General features: G+C 40.1%; 1 protein-coding gene across 12 annotated transcripts in view; it reads right to left on the bottom strand.

Moving 5' to 3' along the window:
* MBP (myelin basic protein) overlaps positions 1–15774 on the bottom strand; it is a 108292-nt gene that overhangs the window by 48175 nt on the left and 44343 nt on the right. For all 12 annotated transcript variants that reach the window (XM_046919081.1, XM_040676573.2, XM_040676543.2 and 9 more), the window contains one exon: positions 5136–5226. In XM_046919081.1, coding sequence (XP_046775037.1) covers positions 5136–5226 — 91 coding nt within the window. The remainder of the gene's footprint in view (positions 1–5135; positions 5227–15774) is intronic.

The raw sequence follows: 15774 nt of genomic DNA, 5'->3' as shown, positions 1-15774 counted from the left end.
TTTAGGACAATCTGCTGTCTCACAGGATTGATTTTTTTCATGTCAGCTTGCCATTATTTTGCATTAAAGTCATATTCTGCATCCCACAATCAATGGTGTTTACAGTGAGAGAAACTCCCTTGTAAGAAGGTCACTGAACTACAATAACATACAGCTTTTAGCAAGTTCCTATCACTGTCACATCACCTCCTGAGAGAGGAATGGTGTAGCCAGGAGCTGCTAAATTCTTTCAAGCTCTGCTACTTCTCCTTTTAAATGAGATTCTAAAAGCAAAAATGAATTCTAGAAGCATGTGTGAAATCCATACAGGTTTTGCATGTAATCATATATATGCCCATCTCCTAAGTATATTCTGTACAGCCACTTGCAAGAGATGAACATTGCCTATTGTTTTCAGGGAATATGCTTTATTTATTGTCATTACATCCCAAGCAGAATGGGAAAATAAGAAAAAGAAAGAAAACCCAACCCAAAACCAGGACCTTGTCTTCAATATCAGCACCCCAAAAAACCCAAAAATTCCAGATGTGGACATGGTGGGACAGCAGCAACTGTGGTAGCCCTCGTACCACATTAAGGCCAACAGCAGCAATGTCTACATCTGTCACAATATTACAGATGGCAACCTAGTGGAGACAGAAGTTCTTCAACCTGTGAAGAGTTATACAAACACCCACAGGAGTTCAACGCGTAGGACACAGAAGCGGGTGTCAGCATAAGTAATGAATCAGGGTCAGGCAGGGTTGCTGTGGAATTGTGCTGACTACACAGTTTTGAGCTACTTCCCTGAGCTCTGCATAGAAAAGTGACCTTGGGACCTAACCCAGAGCTGCAGCTAAAAATGGCAGAACAACAGACGATGCTCCGCTCAGTGTTGCTTTGCCAAACTCACAGCAGAGCTCACCTCCTGCTTCAGTGAAAGGGGGAAAAAACTCCACAATTCTGGTATTGTTAGGAAAAAAAAAGTTACTTTTGCCTTTTTTGTTGTTGTTGAAACACTATTAAAATGTTAGTTATTACACTAACTCTCCATTGCTATCAAAGAGGAGAACCTGCTGTCAAAATACTGCAGTTCCTGCATGAACTTTTTCTTATTTGTAATTTTATGCTTCTTTATCCCAATAGAAAAGAAGTATCTATAAAAGTCTGTAGTTGTCCTTCTCCAACTCAGAGGACTGTACAAAAGAAGGTCCAACCCTCCTAGCCAGGACAACAGGCAGTCTGGCCCCCTGCTTTTGTCTCACAGTAGTAGCTATGGATCTAACAAACTTCTGAATTATCCATACATAATTTTATAATTGTCTTTGGAAGCAAAGCCAGCACAGTGATCTCCTGATCCATTTCTTTAAATGAACAGTGCTCCACCCAGCCATTTCTTTTCTCTCTCCTATACCGAGTCCTTCGTGATCCTTTTCTGACTACATACTGGTTGCAACAGCTACCATCTTGACTACGTGCAAGTTCAACAGAAGTTTGGAGCAACACAACATTATAGATCCAGAGCACAGATGAATATTCAGTGTAGAAGAGACAACAGAACTCTGTTGGGTGTCACAAGCAAATCCTTTCAATGCATGAACAAAACTAACTCCTGTTAATTCAGAATTTGGTAGTTATACATACAAGTACCGTACAAGACTCAATTCCCTTTCTCTTCCATATCCTTACCCTTAGGCTCCATTTCTTCACTCTGTTTGTGTTAAAAGTTCATCACCTCTGAGAATTTGCTCTCTGAAACACAGCACATTTCTGACGCTCTTCTTTTTTCAGTAAAGCATCTGGTACAATGAGCCTTCATTGTTGCCGAGGACGTTTCAGCCATATCCCAGTATAAAAAGTAATATTAAAGGAAAACAAAGGAAAAACCTCAAAGAAAACAAAAAATACCGTCCAAAATAATAATTCCTGAGTCCAGCTCATGAAGAAGAAAAAAACAAAGACGTTCATGTTCATTCCCAAGAGGCCCTTCCACAGTAGTGGATCGATCTTTACTTGTATTTACAGAGAACACTACTGGATCTAGCAGACATGAAAGAGATATCCACACTTGGTTCTTTATTACCACAGCATTTTCAATCAATAACACCGTGTCTCTCTCCAAAACAGTACTCCAACAATAAGCACGGCAGAAACCACACTTTTCTCTAGAAGCAAATACTTCCATGACAAAAACTCTGTATAACAACCTCAAGGAACTGCACATATTCTGTGCTGTCTGCAGTACAAAGGTTCCCTTCTGATAGATCATATTTTCCACTGGTCCAAGGCAATACTAACCCTAGAAAGGGGGAAAATAAGAATGGAGTAAGGTTGCTGCCTTCTTTACTGTGGCCATCCAGGCACTCGCTGCTGGCTGCAAGGGACTGGCAGTTGCTGCCCCCGGGTGGCTAAGAGCAGAGGGACAGCCACAGGGACCTCAGGGGGTCCGGGTGCTCCTGAACCCCTTGAGCTCATGTACAGAACAGAAAAGCACAGCGAGAAAGAAGCACAACAGCAATCAAGCCATGAGCATCCCCTTTCCAAAGGGGACTGTTTCGGGCAGGAATTAAATTCATTGATTCCTCCTTTTCTGTAGGAGGTGGCACTGTCCTGGAAAAAGCCACAGATAGTGATTTTTGTCCAAAACAAATAGAGCAAGCACAGAAGACAGTGATCCATGAAAAGACAGACAGACAGACAGACAGACAGACAGAAAGAAAGAAAGAATGCTGTGCTGCAGTCTGTCAAAAAGACTGGAGGCTATTTAAAATTCCTAGGAAGAGCACTTCTAGTCAAAGAGCTGAAGCTATAAATTAACCTGCTACTGGTGCACACTTGACACTCATTATAATTAACTTCACCAGAGAGAAAGAAAGAAGAAATGAAGGATGGCTTGAAATGCATCAGGACAGAGGGAGAACAGGAAAGCAGGAGACTACAAAACACCTCACCTAGGGAAAGCTGTCAGAAGCTTATAATTATTTACCCTCTATGAGATGGATCTGAACCTCTTAAAAAATTTGCCCAGAACTGCAGGATAAGGCAGTTACGTACAACAGTGCCATTCTCAGACACATGAAACTTACAGCTGAGCACATTTCCTCCCTGATTCTCAGAGAGCCTCACACTGAGGTGACTGCCTTTGCACCTTTAGCCTACTTTGAATTCTTCACTTAACCAGTTTGCAGACTTTTTGGTCCATATCTCCTCTTTCTTCTTAACAGCTTTCATCTAATTTAGAAAGCAAACCAACTAGACTTCCATTTGTAAAGTGGTAAAAGGGTTGATAAAAGATGATGACTTTTTGTTTGGATTTGGAAAGAAATTTTCCTACTCATGATGCCAAGCTAGCTAGCAAAGGTTGACTGCTGGCTTATCTTAGACAAGCAGTTCAGCTTGCAGATTTGGAACATGGAAATGTTTAGCAATTTGTTAGTAAATCATTACCTTTAAAGAGCATTTAGGAAGCTGACTGCATGTCCACCTTCTTAAATTAGCAAAAGAATTTATAGTAAGGGTGTGCATCACTGTAGAATCATTGTAGAGTGAATTTAACTCCCATCAACAGTGAACTCCACGATTTTAATTCCCATTTTTTTTTTATTTTTAAGTTCACAATCTCCACATGGAACAGGTCTGTACAGTCAAGTGCTAGTTTAGTCTGCTACAGTTAGGGGCTAGTGAGTGATCAGTCTAGTGCTGAACCCAGAGGCACTGTAAAAGCCTGAGTTTTTTGCTGATAGAAAGAAGTAGGCTGATGTTTCCCTCTTTGCTGTCTCCATCTTTCTCACAGGAAGTGCACTGGAGAGATTCACATTGAGAAAGGGCATAGTTAGGGACACGCACTATACAGCGCTGTGGGGCTCCATAACCAGTAGAACCGGATCTACTGCAAATGACTGGTGGAGCACATGTAGAGGAAATGAGGTAATAGACTCACCACAAAATTAATGAAGCGTAAACCTAGTTCTTACATCCACTTGTGGATTCTTCAGCCACTGGCATTATCTGATCAGTGCTGGAAGCATTCATACTGGGAATTCAGGCTCATGTGCTAATCACACTGCATTAACTCATACAGGAAAGCAGATTTTAACCAAAACCTGTCTAAATGGACACGCATTGTTTCCACGTATAGTAAGAAAGATTTAGTTATTCATGCTCCGCTCCTTCTGTACCATGAAAGAAGGAAAATATCTCCTTACCGTGTTCATAAATAGTTGAATCATCCAAAACATTAAGCTAGACAGCCTTAATAAAATCCACATGATTTTTACAGATGTAGTTTCCATGTCAAAACATAATGGAGCTAAATGTTAATGTTACTGACATACCTTTAGCCTTTACAGGAACTTCAGACCACTGCTTTTTTTCCTGTGGAGTTCTATTAGCATGAAATCAATTTAAGTCAGAAAAACAAAGGTTTGCTTCTGCTTTTCCCAATCTTAATGCAGAATAAAACTATATTTGGCCTTTTCTTATTTGGCATGAAAGCTATCAGCAATACCCTATGGGGGGGGGGGGGGGGGGGAGAAGGAATTAATCACAGAAAGGTAACAAGACGAGCTCATCTAAAATCTGATGACCTCATAGGTCATCAGATAGTTAGTCTATCCACTTCTGCCACAAGTGGGATTGTATTGTATCAGTTTACACAGTAACTTATCTAACTTGCCTTTAAAGGCCCACCATGATGAATCTCCATCTGCTAAGATGATGAATGCCAGTGTCTCAGTATTTGTTTTAGGATTCCCCCACCCAACATTTAAGTCTGCCCACAATTTGAAGAAATCACTGTTTGTTCTATCCATCATGGACAGAGAAAAGCTGACTTTCCCTCTCACTGCACACCATCCTTAACTTAGTTAAGCACTTCAATCTTTCTTCTCTATAGTAACCAAATACTAATCTTTCTTCAGATATATGTTCCAGACCTTTGATCCCCCTAGGTTTTCTTCTTGGTCTTTTCCTCAGCCTTTCCACTTCTTTTTGGAACTGTACTGCCCATACCTGGATGCTATTCACTAACAGTCGGTAGATGACAAGAGTTACTTATTCTGTTTCTCAGAAAAAGAAAAGAAAAAAAAAACAACAAAACAGCATACACACAAAACTAACTGATCAAGTAACGTTTTCCAATGGTCTGAGTAACTCACCAAATACTTCGTTGTCCTCTGAAGACTGCTGTGTTAGCCTTGCTGCTTTCGGACTCTCCTTAGCCACTTCCTCCACCTTGGTTTCAGCATTCTGTAAAACAAACCACTCCTTCAGATCAGGTCCTCTAAGAAAAATTGCTTGAATTTCTTAATTATGCAAGAGTCACATTCTTAAATGAATACAGAAGCATTAACATGAAGGGTTTTGCCATCTTTATAATCTCGTGTATATGCGTTTTTGCAAAACATTGAGGAAAAACACTCTTAGAAAACAATGGGGGAGGTTGTTGAGTGTTTTAAATAGAACTTTCATTTATCTTTTTTTTTTCTACTTCACAGTCATTGTTTCTTAAGACTCAATAATGTAACAGTGGAGAAAATTCAATTACACAGTATCTTCATTAGTGATTTCCTTGCACTTCAACTTAAAGTTAAGCCACCACATTCGATAAGCATATTGCTCCTCCCATCTCATACTTCATTTAGCTGGGACACTAACAAAAGCATTGTCAGAGTACAGAATATAACTTGGATGTGCATATGTGCATGAGAGATATATATGCATATACATATTCCAAACAAAGCCGTGCATCTTTGACACCTTGCTCAGATATCTACTATGTTTGCTTCGCCTGTCTATTCACCACATGCACTGGAGACAGAATTTAAATGAAGCTCTAAGGCCAGTGGCAAAATTCTCATTGAAATCAGTTTTCCTATGTGCCTACCCATCAGTAAAGACCTAGTCTTTGCAAAAATGTTAGCAAATAAGATCAAATCCAGCTTCCAAATCCAACTTATTTTAAGTTGACTGGGAAGAGAGAGGCACAGTGGAAATAGCATTTCTAAACTCTTCAGAACAATTGTACGTAATATGAATTTAGCAAATCCAGTTCCTTATCAAACATTTGATTTGAGGACTTTTTAAGGTTTCTGCTAGAGATTATTTTAATAAATTTGTCAGACATAGAAATTTCTGTAAAAACAGCTTCACACTCGTACAACACTAAGGTCACCTTTCCCACTATCTCACACACTGAATCTCAACTAGCAGCAATGAGTACAAAACAGCAGTTTACAATTCACCCTCTTATTTTATCCAAATGAGCACCCTCTATATTTATATACTCTATGTAGCGGAGTACCAGAGGACATAAGATGTAGGACTATAGAAGACATCTAATTTAGGCAGAATAAGAGTGAGATCTTGAAAAACTGTGACAGACTTTCAAGTTTCCACCTTTCCTTCTCATATTTCACTTTCTTTCTATTGACATTTCCCACTGTTGACATACTGAACCAAGAACACAGGGTACAAATATTTCTCCTGACAGAGGAAAGGTCAGCCAGCTAAAGAGAGGTTCTACAGCTTGGTAGCAGCCGTCCTTAAGTCTTTAAGCAACTAAATGACCATCTGAAGCGCAAGCACTTAATTTAGTTCTGAAGCAAATTTGCCAATTACATATGTAGTGTTAAACTGAGTCCAAAGATAAGTCAACAGTTTAAGAATTTGAGCTGCCAAAATTTAAAGCATTTCATCTCCTAATTAAAAAAGACTGAAAGCTGCAAAAGAAAAGACCTGACTCACAGAACACTGAATTTTAAAGTTATACTGCTACTAAACAAAACTCTAAAGACAAAAGAAGCACCTCATGTTTTCAGCATGTTTTACTTTGGTACTCAGAAGAAATGTATATGCTTGCAGCAATGCAGTTTATAAACTGGACAGCACTTGAGTGATGGATATGAATTGACTGATGCAATATTAAATATTGCCAGAAGCAGTTAAATATGAGTTGGAAAAGAAAATAAAGGAATGTGGTATGCCTACGCTTTTGACATGACAGATACTGCCCTATTCATGAACATACTCATTTATAAGATATTTTCTGAGGTTTTGAAGAAATTGCCTTTATAAAATTTACAAATTCTGACTTACATTTTGGAACTGCTGCTATACAGTCCATGAAAAATACTAGTTACTGCCTCAGAACTTAAGCACACTTCCAACCTGTACACAGCCTCTTATCTCCCCTCGTTAAAAACTGCAGAGAAGAAAACAGTTTGACTAAGTCTGTCAACCTCCCTACATAAGACAGCAGTCAAATGTAGGGCATGAAAACTCAAGAGATTCTGAAGAAAGACAGCAATCTGTTGGGAAAAAAAGAAAAAAAATGAAAGCAAGACCTAAAAAGCTTACTGGTGTCACAGCAGCAGCAGAATAGAGTTAGGAAGAAAAAAATAAAAAATAAAAACAGAAAGAAAAGGATAGGAGGGAAACTGTGCTTCAGAGGAAAAATCATCTGCAGAAGAAGTGTTCTGCACTCACTTCAGGTACCAAATTGAACATCCCACAATGAAATCTACTAGCTATGAATCTCACAAAGCTGAGGAGGCAGCCAGATTCAGCAGATGCTCACTTCAGTTTCGATTAACTGGCATCCCCTCAGGCTGATAGTGGCACCCAGTTATAAAGCAGCAGTGACTGTACACAGAGAAAACTTGCTCAGATAAGCACAAACACTGGAGCTCTGTCCTCACAGAAGTCCTGTGTTAACTATAGTCTGCACGTGCTGTCTATGCACACAAGATCCATGCCAAGGTCCATGGTGCCCAAATCACTTAACGGAACCAGCAGAGGGCACTGAATCAGTGACCCACAGAATAGAGTTGCGTTCTCCATACTATTTTAGTTGCACTGTAGCGAGCAGCTTAATTACATCAGCTTTATAAGAAGAGGTGGAGACCAGCTTTCTATTCTCAAGAAAGCAGAAGAGGATAGCTACTGTGGCAGTGAGTCAATTCCAGAGCAAAAAGTCCCTAAACACTGTGCCATCACTGAAAAGACAAAATTCATACAAATAGAGCAAACCGAGTTCACAGCTCTCCAAGATGAAGAGGACAACTGAAATCCTCATCAGAGCTACTGCTCTAGGTTGTGTAAAGACAACGCTTGTCAGCTCAATTTCAAGTGTACTCCATCACATCTATTGTATCATAAAGCTGGAAAAGAAGAGTTGCTATTTCCCATACTCTTGTACTTCATGGGAAATGCCTGGGTCATGAATTTGCTGCAGTAAGTACACAGTAGACAGTGACTACAAATGATTTGTCATACTATGTACTTTCTAGGGAGATGTTAACATTACCATTCCTCTAAAAACATGTTTCTGGCATTCTCATCTAGGTCAGAAAGACTAAGTCCTGAGATATTTTGGGTTGAGTTAAATCACAGCGAAAACTACATGGTAGCTCTGGCTCCCTGGATAAGCTGCATTGCTGGTGTTGACAGATGTCAGCTCCAAGATGTCAACAGTAAAGTTGCCGCAGAATATAAGTCTAAAACATGACAAGACATGGCGGGATGTAAATCTGTTTGGCATATCTCCTTAAACAAAATGCTAGCCTAAAAAAAAAAAAAAAAAAAAAGCCTTAAAAATACTTTGCTTTATTATTTGCACTGAAATTAAAATGTCATTATTACTGGTAAAGCTACTATTTTATAACCAAATATGATACATGGAAAATCACTGCAAAAGAATGATTAATGATCCAGATATTCTAAAGGCAATTTCTATTATAAAACAGATTTTTAAAAAGCAAGATATACCCACTTGTTTAATTCCTTCTTCCAGAGTCCTAAAAACTTTCAGGTGTCTCAACCCCTCCAACCAATTAACAGAAAAATTCAAAACTTATTCCTTTACAATGCTTGAGCTGTGCCAGGATGGATTCATTACCTACAGTTACAAAGTGCTAGTGGCGGCTTATAAAATAAAGCTCCTTTGTACCAATCATAGTAATTCTATCTAGATCTGACTTCCAGGTGGAGCCCTCAAAGCACTTTCAGGACAGAGTGGCAAATTAAGTTTATTTTATAAAACTATTGGTTATATCTTATTTGGGCCTATATATCTTAATATCCTATACCTATATATCTGTATATCTTTATCAGTGATCTTGATGAGGGGATTGAGTGCACCCTCAGTAAGTTTGCAGACAATGCCAAGTTGGGAGGGAGTGTTGATCTGCCAGAGGGTAGAAAGGCACTACAGAGGGACCGGGATAGACTGGATCGATGGGCCAGGGTAAACTGTATGAGTTTCAACAGGGCCAAGTGTTGGGTCCTGCAATTTGGTAATAACAACTCCAGACAACTCTATAGGCTTGGGAAGGAGTGGCTGGAAAGCTGCCTGATGGAAAGGAACCTTGGTGTACTGATGGACAGTCAGCTGATTATGAGCCAGCAGTGTGCCCAGGTAGTCAAAGTCCAATGGCATCCTGGCTTGTATCAGGAATGGTGTGGTGAGCAGGACTAGGGAAGTAATCCTGCCCCTGTACTCAGCTCTGGTGAGCCCCCCACCTTGAGTACTGTGTACAGTTTTGGACACCTCAGTACAGAAAGGACATTAAGGTGCTGGAGCAGGTAAAAAGAAGGGCAACAAGGCTTGTGAAGGGCTCGGAGAATATGCCCTATGAGGAGAGGCTGAAGAACTGGGGCTGTTTAGTCTGGGGAAGAGAAGGCTGAGGGGAGAACTTATTGCTCTCTTCAATTACCTGAAATGCGACTGCAGTGAGACGTAAGTTGTCTTCTTCTCACTGGTGACAGGATGAAGGGAAATGGCCTCAAGTTGTACCAGGGGAAGTTTAGGTTGGATATCAGGAAAAACTTCTTTACAGAAAGGGTTGTTAAGCACTGGAATAGGCTCCCCAGAGAGGTGGTTGAGTCACCATCCCTGGATGTGTTCGAAAACCATTTGGATGTGGTGCTCAAGGCCATGATTTAGCGGAGGGTTGTTAGAGTTAGGGTAGTATGGTTGGGTTGTGGTTGGACTTGATGATCTTTAAGGTCTTTTCCAACCTGAGTGATTTCATGATTCAATGATTCTGTATTTAAATAAGTTCACAGAAGTTCGCTCACTCTCTCTCCGAAGTATCACTACAAAAATTTGCTTCAAACTGGAATTCAAGTAAATAGTCCTGAGATGAGACAAGAACTTTGCATGCGCTGCACCTCAGGGAATTAACAAAGATGTCTGATATCAGAAGAGAAACTAGAGGACCTATTGGCCCAGTTTCCCATTGTAGCAGACCACTATTTCTTTGTGACTCAGTTTATCTGCTTTCCATCACAGCTGTTGTATCATATTATAGTAGTGAGCAAGTGAACACTGCAGTCTTCGTGTTACATAATATTTAAGAATTTTGATAGATAAAGACAGAAATAACTGGTAGCTATCAAAATACTTGTCACCAACTAATGCCAACATCAAAACCACATTTTGGCTATGTACACACACATTAGTGCAAGAAGTAAGGCTATTTTATTATTTTGCTACTATCAGTGCCTATTTAAAGGATCTTTACCTGAATGGGAAATATTAAGAAATGCTGAGTTACAATGAACTGTGCAGTAACAGACCAGGTTAGAAAGTACAGTAAAGCATATTGCATTTACTGAAGCAGCTTATTTCCTCAAGAAAAGACAGGACTCAGAAATGAAGAACGGTACTCGAGTACTTAAGCCAACTCTTAAGCAGCCTTGCCATTTTTGCATATTAGTTAGGAAGGTCTTGCTTCTTTTCCTTTAACCATACAACTGTTACTTAAGGACTTCAGTTTGCAAAGGAAGAACACAGAGATATGTCAAAACTTCTCATTAGAAACCAAATAAGTATTCAAGAAGGACTAGTGCTATATCCAAAAGAGACCTAAAAAAAAAAAAAAAATCCTATCCAAAGTAGAGTTTTATACTATTTATACTGTTAGCGCTCATATTGCCATTCCTGTCTCTTACAACCAGACGGTATGTCAGCTCCATCTCAACAGCAGAAACGAAAGTAGACTTAAGTTTCCTTTATTCTCAGTACAACACTGACATCAAAAGCTATAACTGCATAAATAAAGAAAACACACCACCACAAACCGTGTATACACAAACAATTGCTTTGGCATCATATCCATCTGTCCATTTACATCTTTTCTTCATTTGTTACTGTCCACAGCAGGTTACCTTCCCTGCACTTAACGTGGTAAAACATGCAATTCCTCCTCTACACCAGATTTACAAAATTATTCTAATATAAACAACAGACACCACCTCAAAAGACAGTCAAAAATTTCAAGCAGATGAAAACAGATTTGACTGCCAATAAGCCTCCATGTTGGAAGAATAGAAAAAGCATAAATAGCTGCCGGCAATAATAATCTTAATTATCTTAATAATGTAATCTGTAACCATAGCAGTAAATCATGCAACTCCAGGCTCAACTGAAGAACTCAGGAAACCATTCCTGATATTCCACTTCTTCAGTGACATTCAACTAATTTCTACAATGCAAGGCTGCCTTCCATTTAATATTCACATAATGGATGCATGTTGGCCAGGTTACAGTACATCCTTAGGACGTTATATATGTTGCCTCTGCTCAGCAGATCTAACTGACCTTCCAGAGTTCCTGCAGGAGAAGAAAAGTAAATCTTTAAATCACAGACACAATGCAGCTTCAAACTACGATAACATGATAGAGAGGCATTATCATCATTAGTAAGTCTGAAATGCACAAACATTTTTCTAAATAACGAATATGGCTGAAATGGGTAGTTGTTGCAGGGCTCTAGTCCCTCTTAACAGAGATAATTTTCTTTGCTACTTTGTAATCACGTTCTGCACCTCCACATTAAGTACTAACAATGGTACTGTCATGTGAGTCTCATCAGGATGAGTCATTTCCAAGGACTCCATCAATACCACATAATCAAACATGCTGTGGACAACCTTGGACAGCAAGAATTCGTGGCATACTGCCTGTCCTTCTCCAAGTGGCCACAGATCCTCTGCATCTGGATTAACAATGTATTCAAGCACCTTCCTGAAGTCAGCCATTAATTCCTCTTAACTGTAGAGATTCATAATCTACTAATACAGAAACTCATACACCCTTCCTCAAGCAAGACTGCTGCCATCACGCACAACACAGCTATGCCAGACAGAACTTGGGCTCATATTATCTCCAGAGCTTTGAGTTCTTGAGAATGCTCCAGGGAACTCTTACATCAGATCCTTCTTAATTTCCCACCAGCCATGAAAATTTCATCATTTCCCCACTAATTTCCAAATAAATAGAGTACTTTTTCAAACAGCCAGCTAATTACAACCATGACCTCCCGTTTTCTAGTAGACCTCATGTTGTCAATTCAATTTTCATTTCTACAAATTCTTTACATCCCATTTTTGAAATGCAATATTTGACATATCCTCTATTCAATGACTTCTATACGGCACAATTATGTTTACGTTTCCGCAGATCAAAATATTATCTGAGATGAAAAAGTGACAGAGAGAGATGGAGAAAGTCTTCCAAGGACAATTTCCTGTTTCTCTGAAATCTCAGCTTCAGCAATACAGTACTAGGGCTGCTCTTGTTCCCAGTTGGAGAACTTCAAAAGTTTCAAACAGAAAGATCCCATCACTAAACCTCCAGGCAGACAAATGCTGTTTGAAAAAGGGCTTAGATGCCTCAAATACTTTGAAGGAATGTATCCAGTCTATTTTAAAACTGGATACCAAGGGGTTGCAATAACTATTACTAAATTCCAACTCAAAGCCTCGCTAAATTCCCCATTACCATTTCCACGCTAATTTGCTATGTGATTCCATTTGTGAAGGACATCTGAAAACTGCTTTTGTTCATGGACAAGTTCTCACAAACTAGGTTAATATACAAAACATTTTGCTTTCATAGCAATTCTGTTTCATTTTGAGAAAAGGATCCTTTTCCAGAGATCTTACATTTTCTAACTGACCTAAATCTTTCCAGGACAAAACAGAGTACAACAGATAAAGAGAACTTATGGATCCATATACTTCTAATTTGCTTTTTTAGTCCATAATGTATTCATCAGTGCTGAAAAGGGAGGTTCAGGCATATGGTGGGGAGACAATAACTGCTTACATTTCCTGTGTTCAATCCACTGACACAGGATAGTTGCATTTGGAAAGAAGGTACTAAATTTGTGGAATAGCCCAAGTTGGAAGGGACCACAAGAATCATTGAGTCCAACTCCTGGCTGCACCCAGAACACCCAAAATTCAAATCCTGCGTCTGGAAGCAGTGTCCAAATGCTCCTTGAACTCCAGCAGTTCAGGGCTGTGCCCAAAGCCCTGGACAAGCTGTTCCATGCCCAGTGCACTCTGGTGCAGCCCCTGTCCCTGACCCCCAGCTTCCCCTCCCCTGACACAGCTCCATGCCGTTCCCTCGGGCCCTGTCGCTGTCACAGACAGCAGAGCTCAGCGCTGCCCCTCCACTCCCTGTGAGAAGCTGCAGCCACCATCAGGTCTCCTCTCAGCTCCTTTGCTCTGAGCCACCCCAGGGACCTCCGCTGCTCCTCATACACATTACCCTCCAAGTCCTACATCATCTTAGTAGCCCTTAGTAGCCTCTCTGCAATAGCAAATAGACTCTTGTATCCTATGGGGCAGAGGAAGGGGAAAAAGCTACATCAGTTACTACAGTGTAGGTACTGAGACACTGACAGTATTGGCAATGCTTATAAAGCAGCACGGAATTTGAAAAACAAGTTAAGACAAGACAAAAAAATATGCTTCAGATCAATATTTTCAATGTGAAGCAAGAATCCTGTCACGTGTCTTTCACTCTATGCAACACTAATGCTGAAACCATACACAGGAAACCTGAATGTGAATCATACCCAATGAGGACAAGTACAAACAGAAAAGTGAATCGCTATTTCCCCTCCCAATCCCACCCTTATCAGACATGGCAAGGCACATCAGCTGTACAGTAAGTCCACTAGCACAGACAATACTAAACCATGAAGATCACTATAAGGCTCCAGTATTGTTCTTGGAAATACACTGGCTTTTGATAACCTCCAGAGCACTTGACCTGACACTAATGTAATTAAAGAGCATATGTTCCTCACTCCAAACCCAAGCATTTTTCCCCAGGTGCCACAGTGAACAGTATCTGATGGACACTTAGCTAATGAATCACAGGAGCTGTAAAAACCCGTGATGAGCTAAGCCAGAAGCAGGAACTTTGGACTCCAAGCACAATTGCAAATCTCTTTCACCAAATGTGTTTAAGCAGATTTCCAGGGTAGTCTGAAGAATAGTCATCAATACTGACGTATTCCCAGTCCAATCATCCCCTTTAATCTATGCAGACTTAGTCTTTGCCAATTTTATCTCCTTGGAGCATTACTTTTAGCCCCATGATGAGGAAGCACAGATATTTTACTCCCTCTCTTTTCAATAAAACGATATGGTTTAAGTTAGAAATGCAGTGTCAGCGCTACAACCTGAAATCTCTCAGAATCTTTCTTTCACAAATACATTGAACAAGGGCATCATTGAAACTCAGAGGCCTAGTAATTTTCAAATGCCACCGCAAGAGGTCTTTCTGAAAAGCAATAATAAAGAAAAAGTGCACAAAAACAACTCTATTTCCTCCTGCTAGTGAAACCACCAATATACTTCAATATAAAAATATAAAAAAAATGAATACAAATACCTGATACACCAGAAGACACTTAAGTATCTGAACATTATCCATGCTAAAAGTACAATACAGATGCAAAAACTAGCAACTAGTGACAGAACAAGGCACAATGCTCAAAGAAAAATAATCAAAACAATGTCCATCGAAAAAGTGCAAACTAAATTCACTAGTCGGGGACGAAGGATTAAGAGTATTTTGTTTTCCAGACAAAAATCAGCTTTCAGCCTTGTACACCAAACTTCTTGTATCGTGGGTTTGAGTTCGGTAGTAGTTTTGCGAAACACTTGTCACTGCACAAGCTATCTGAGATCCTCAGCCCTGACTCCATAGTCGAGGTCTACACAGAGGCCTGGCTGTGGCAGGAACCTAAAGGTTTGCCCTTTTTACCCACAGGAAGAGAGAAGCAAAGTAAAGCAGATGGCAGCTCACTGTGCAGAGGATGGTGCAGCACAGCATTCCACAGCGGTACAAACCCACTTCAGCATTGCTGCAAGGATTTCTTCACAGCAGTCGTGTGTGCACCTCTGCACAGCAGCACTGAGCAGTAAAGGCACTGAAAATATGTAGCTAAATCAAATTTTCTACCTCTTTGTTACCTGTAGGGGAATGGTATTACATGGACCTAAAGTAGACAAAAGAACAAAACCTGCCTAGAAATGAAAGTTCCCACAGACCGTCTTTGACATATGCAGTGTAGAAGTGTCAAGCCTAAGAAGGGTACAGGACTAATAGAAATAAGTCAGTCTGCCACCTTCTCAGCAACAAACCTCTTACCTGGCCTTCAGCTGCGAAAACCTTCTCACTTTTGCAGTTCTTCAACTGACAGTGGGCAGGTATTTTTGACAAAAAACAAACAAACAATAAAGCTACACAACTGACGTTTTGACTCTGAAGCCAGCATTACCATCATTACGAGAAAATATGTAAGGTTTCACCTGACAATGTAAATTTTTAACTCCATAGCTTCCAAAAGCAAAAGAGAACCCATGCAATTGTGAGCTACAAAGAGCTGAAGCATAGTTGTGTCAACTAGACACACGCAGAAGAGAAGCAGCTCCTGACAACAGTTGAGCTCTGCTCAGCTCCCCAGCACCAGACCAGACTTCAGGCAGGCT

This window comes from Gallus gallus, chromosome 2 (assembly GCF_016699485.2).
Source record: "Gallus gallus isolate bGalGal1 chromosome 2, bGalGal1.mat.broiler.GRCg7b, whole genome shotgun sequence".
Classification (NCBI taxonomy): Eukaryota; Metazoa; Chordata; class Aves; order Galliformes; family Phasianidae; genus Gallus; species Gallus gallus.
The sequence above is the reverse complement of the archived record's forward strand: the minus strand, read 5'-3'. Positions and strand labels throughout refer to the sequence as shown.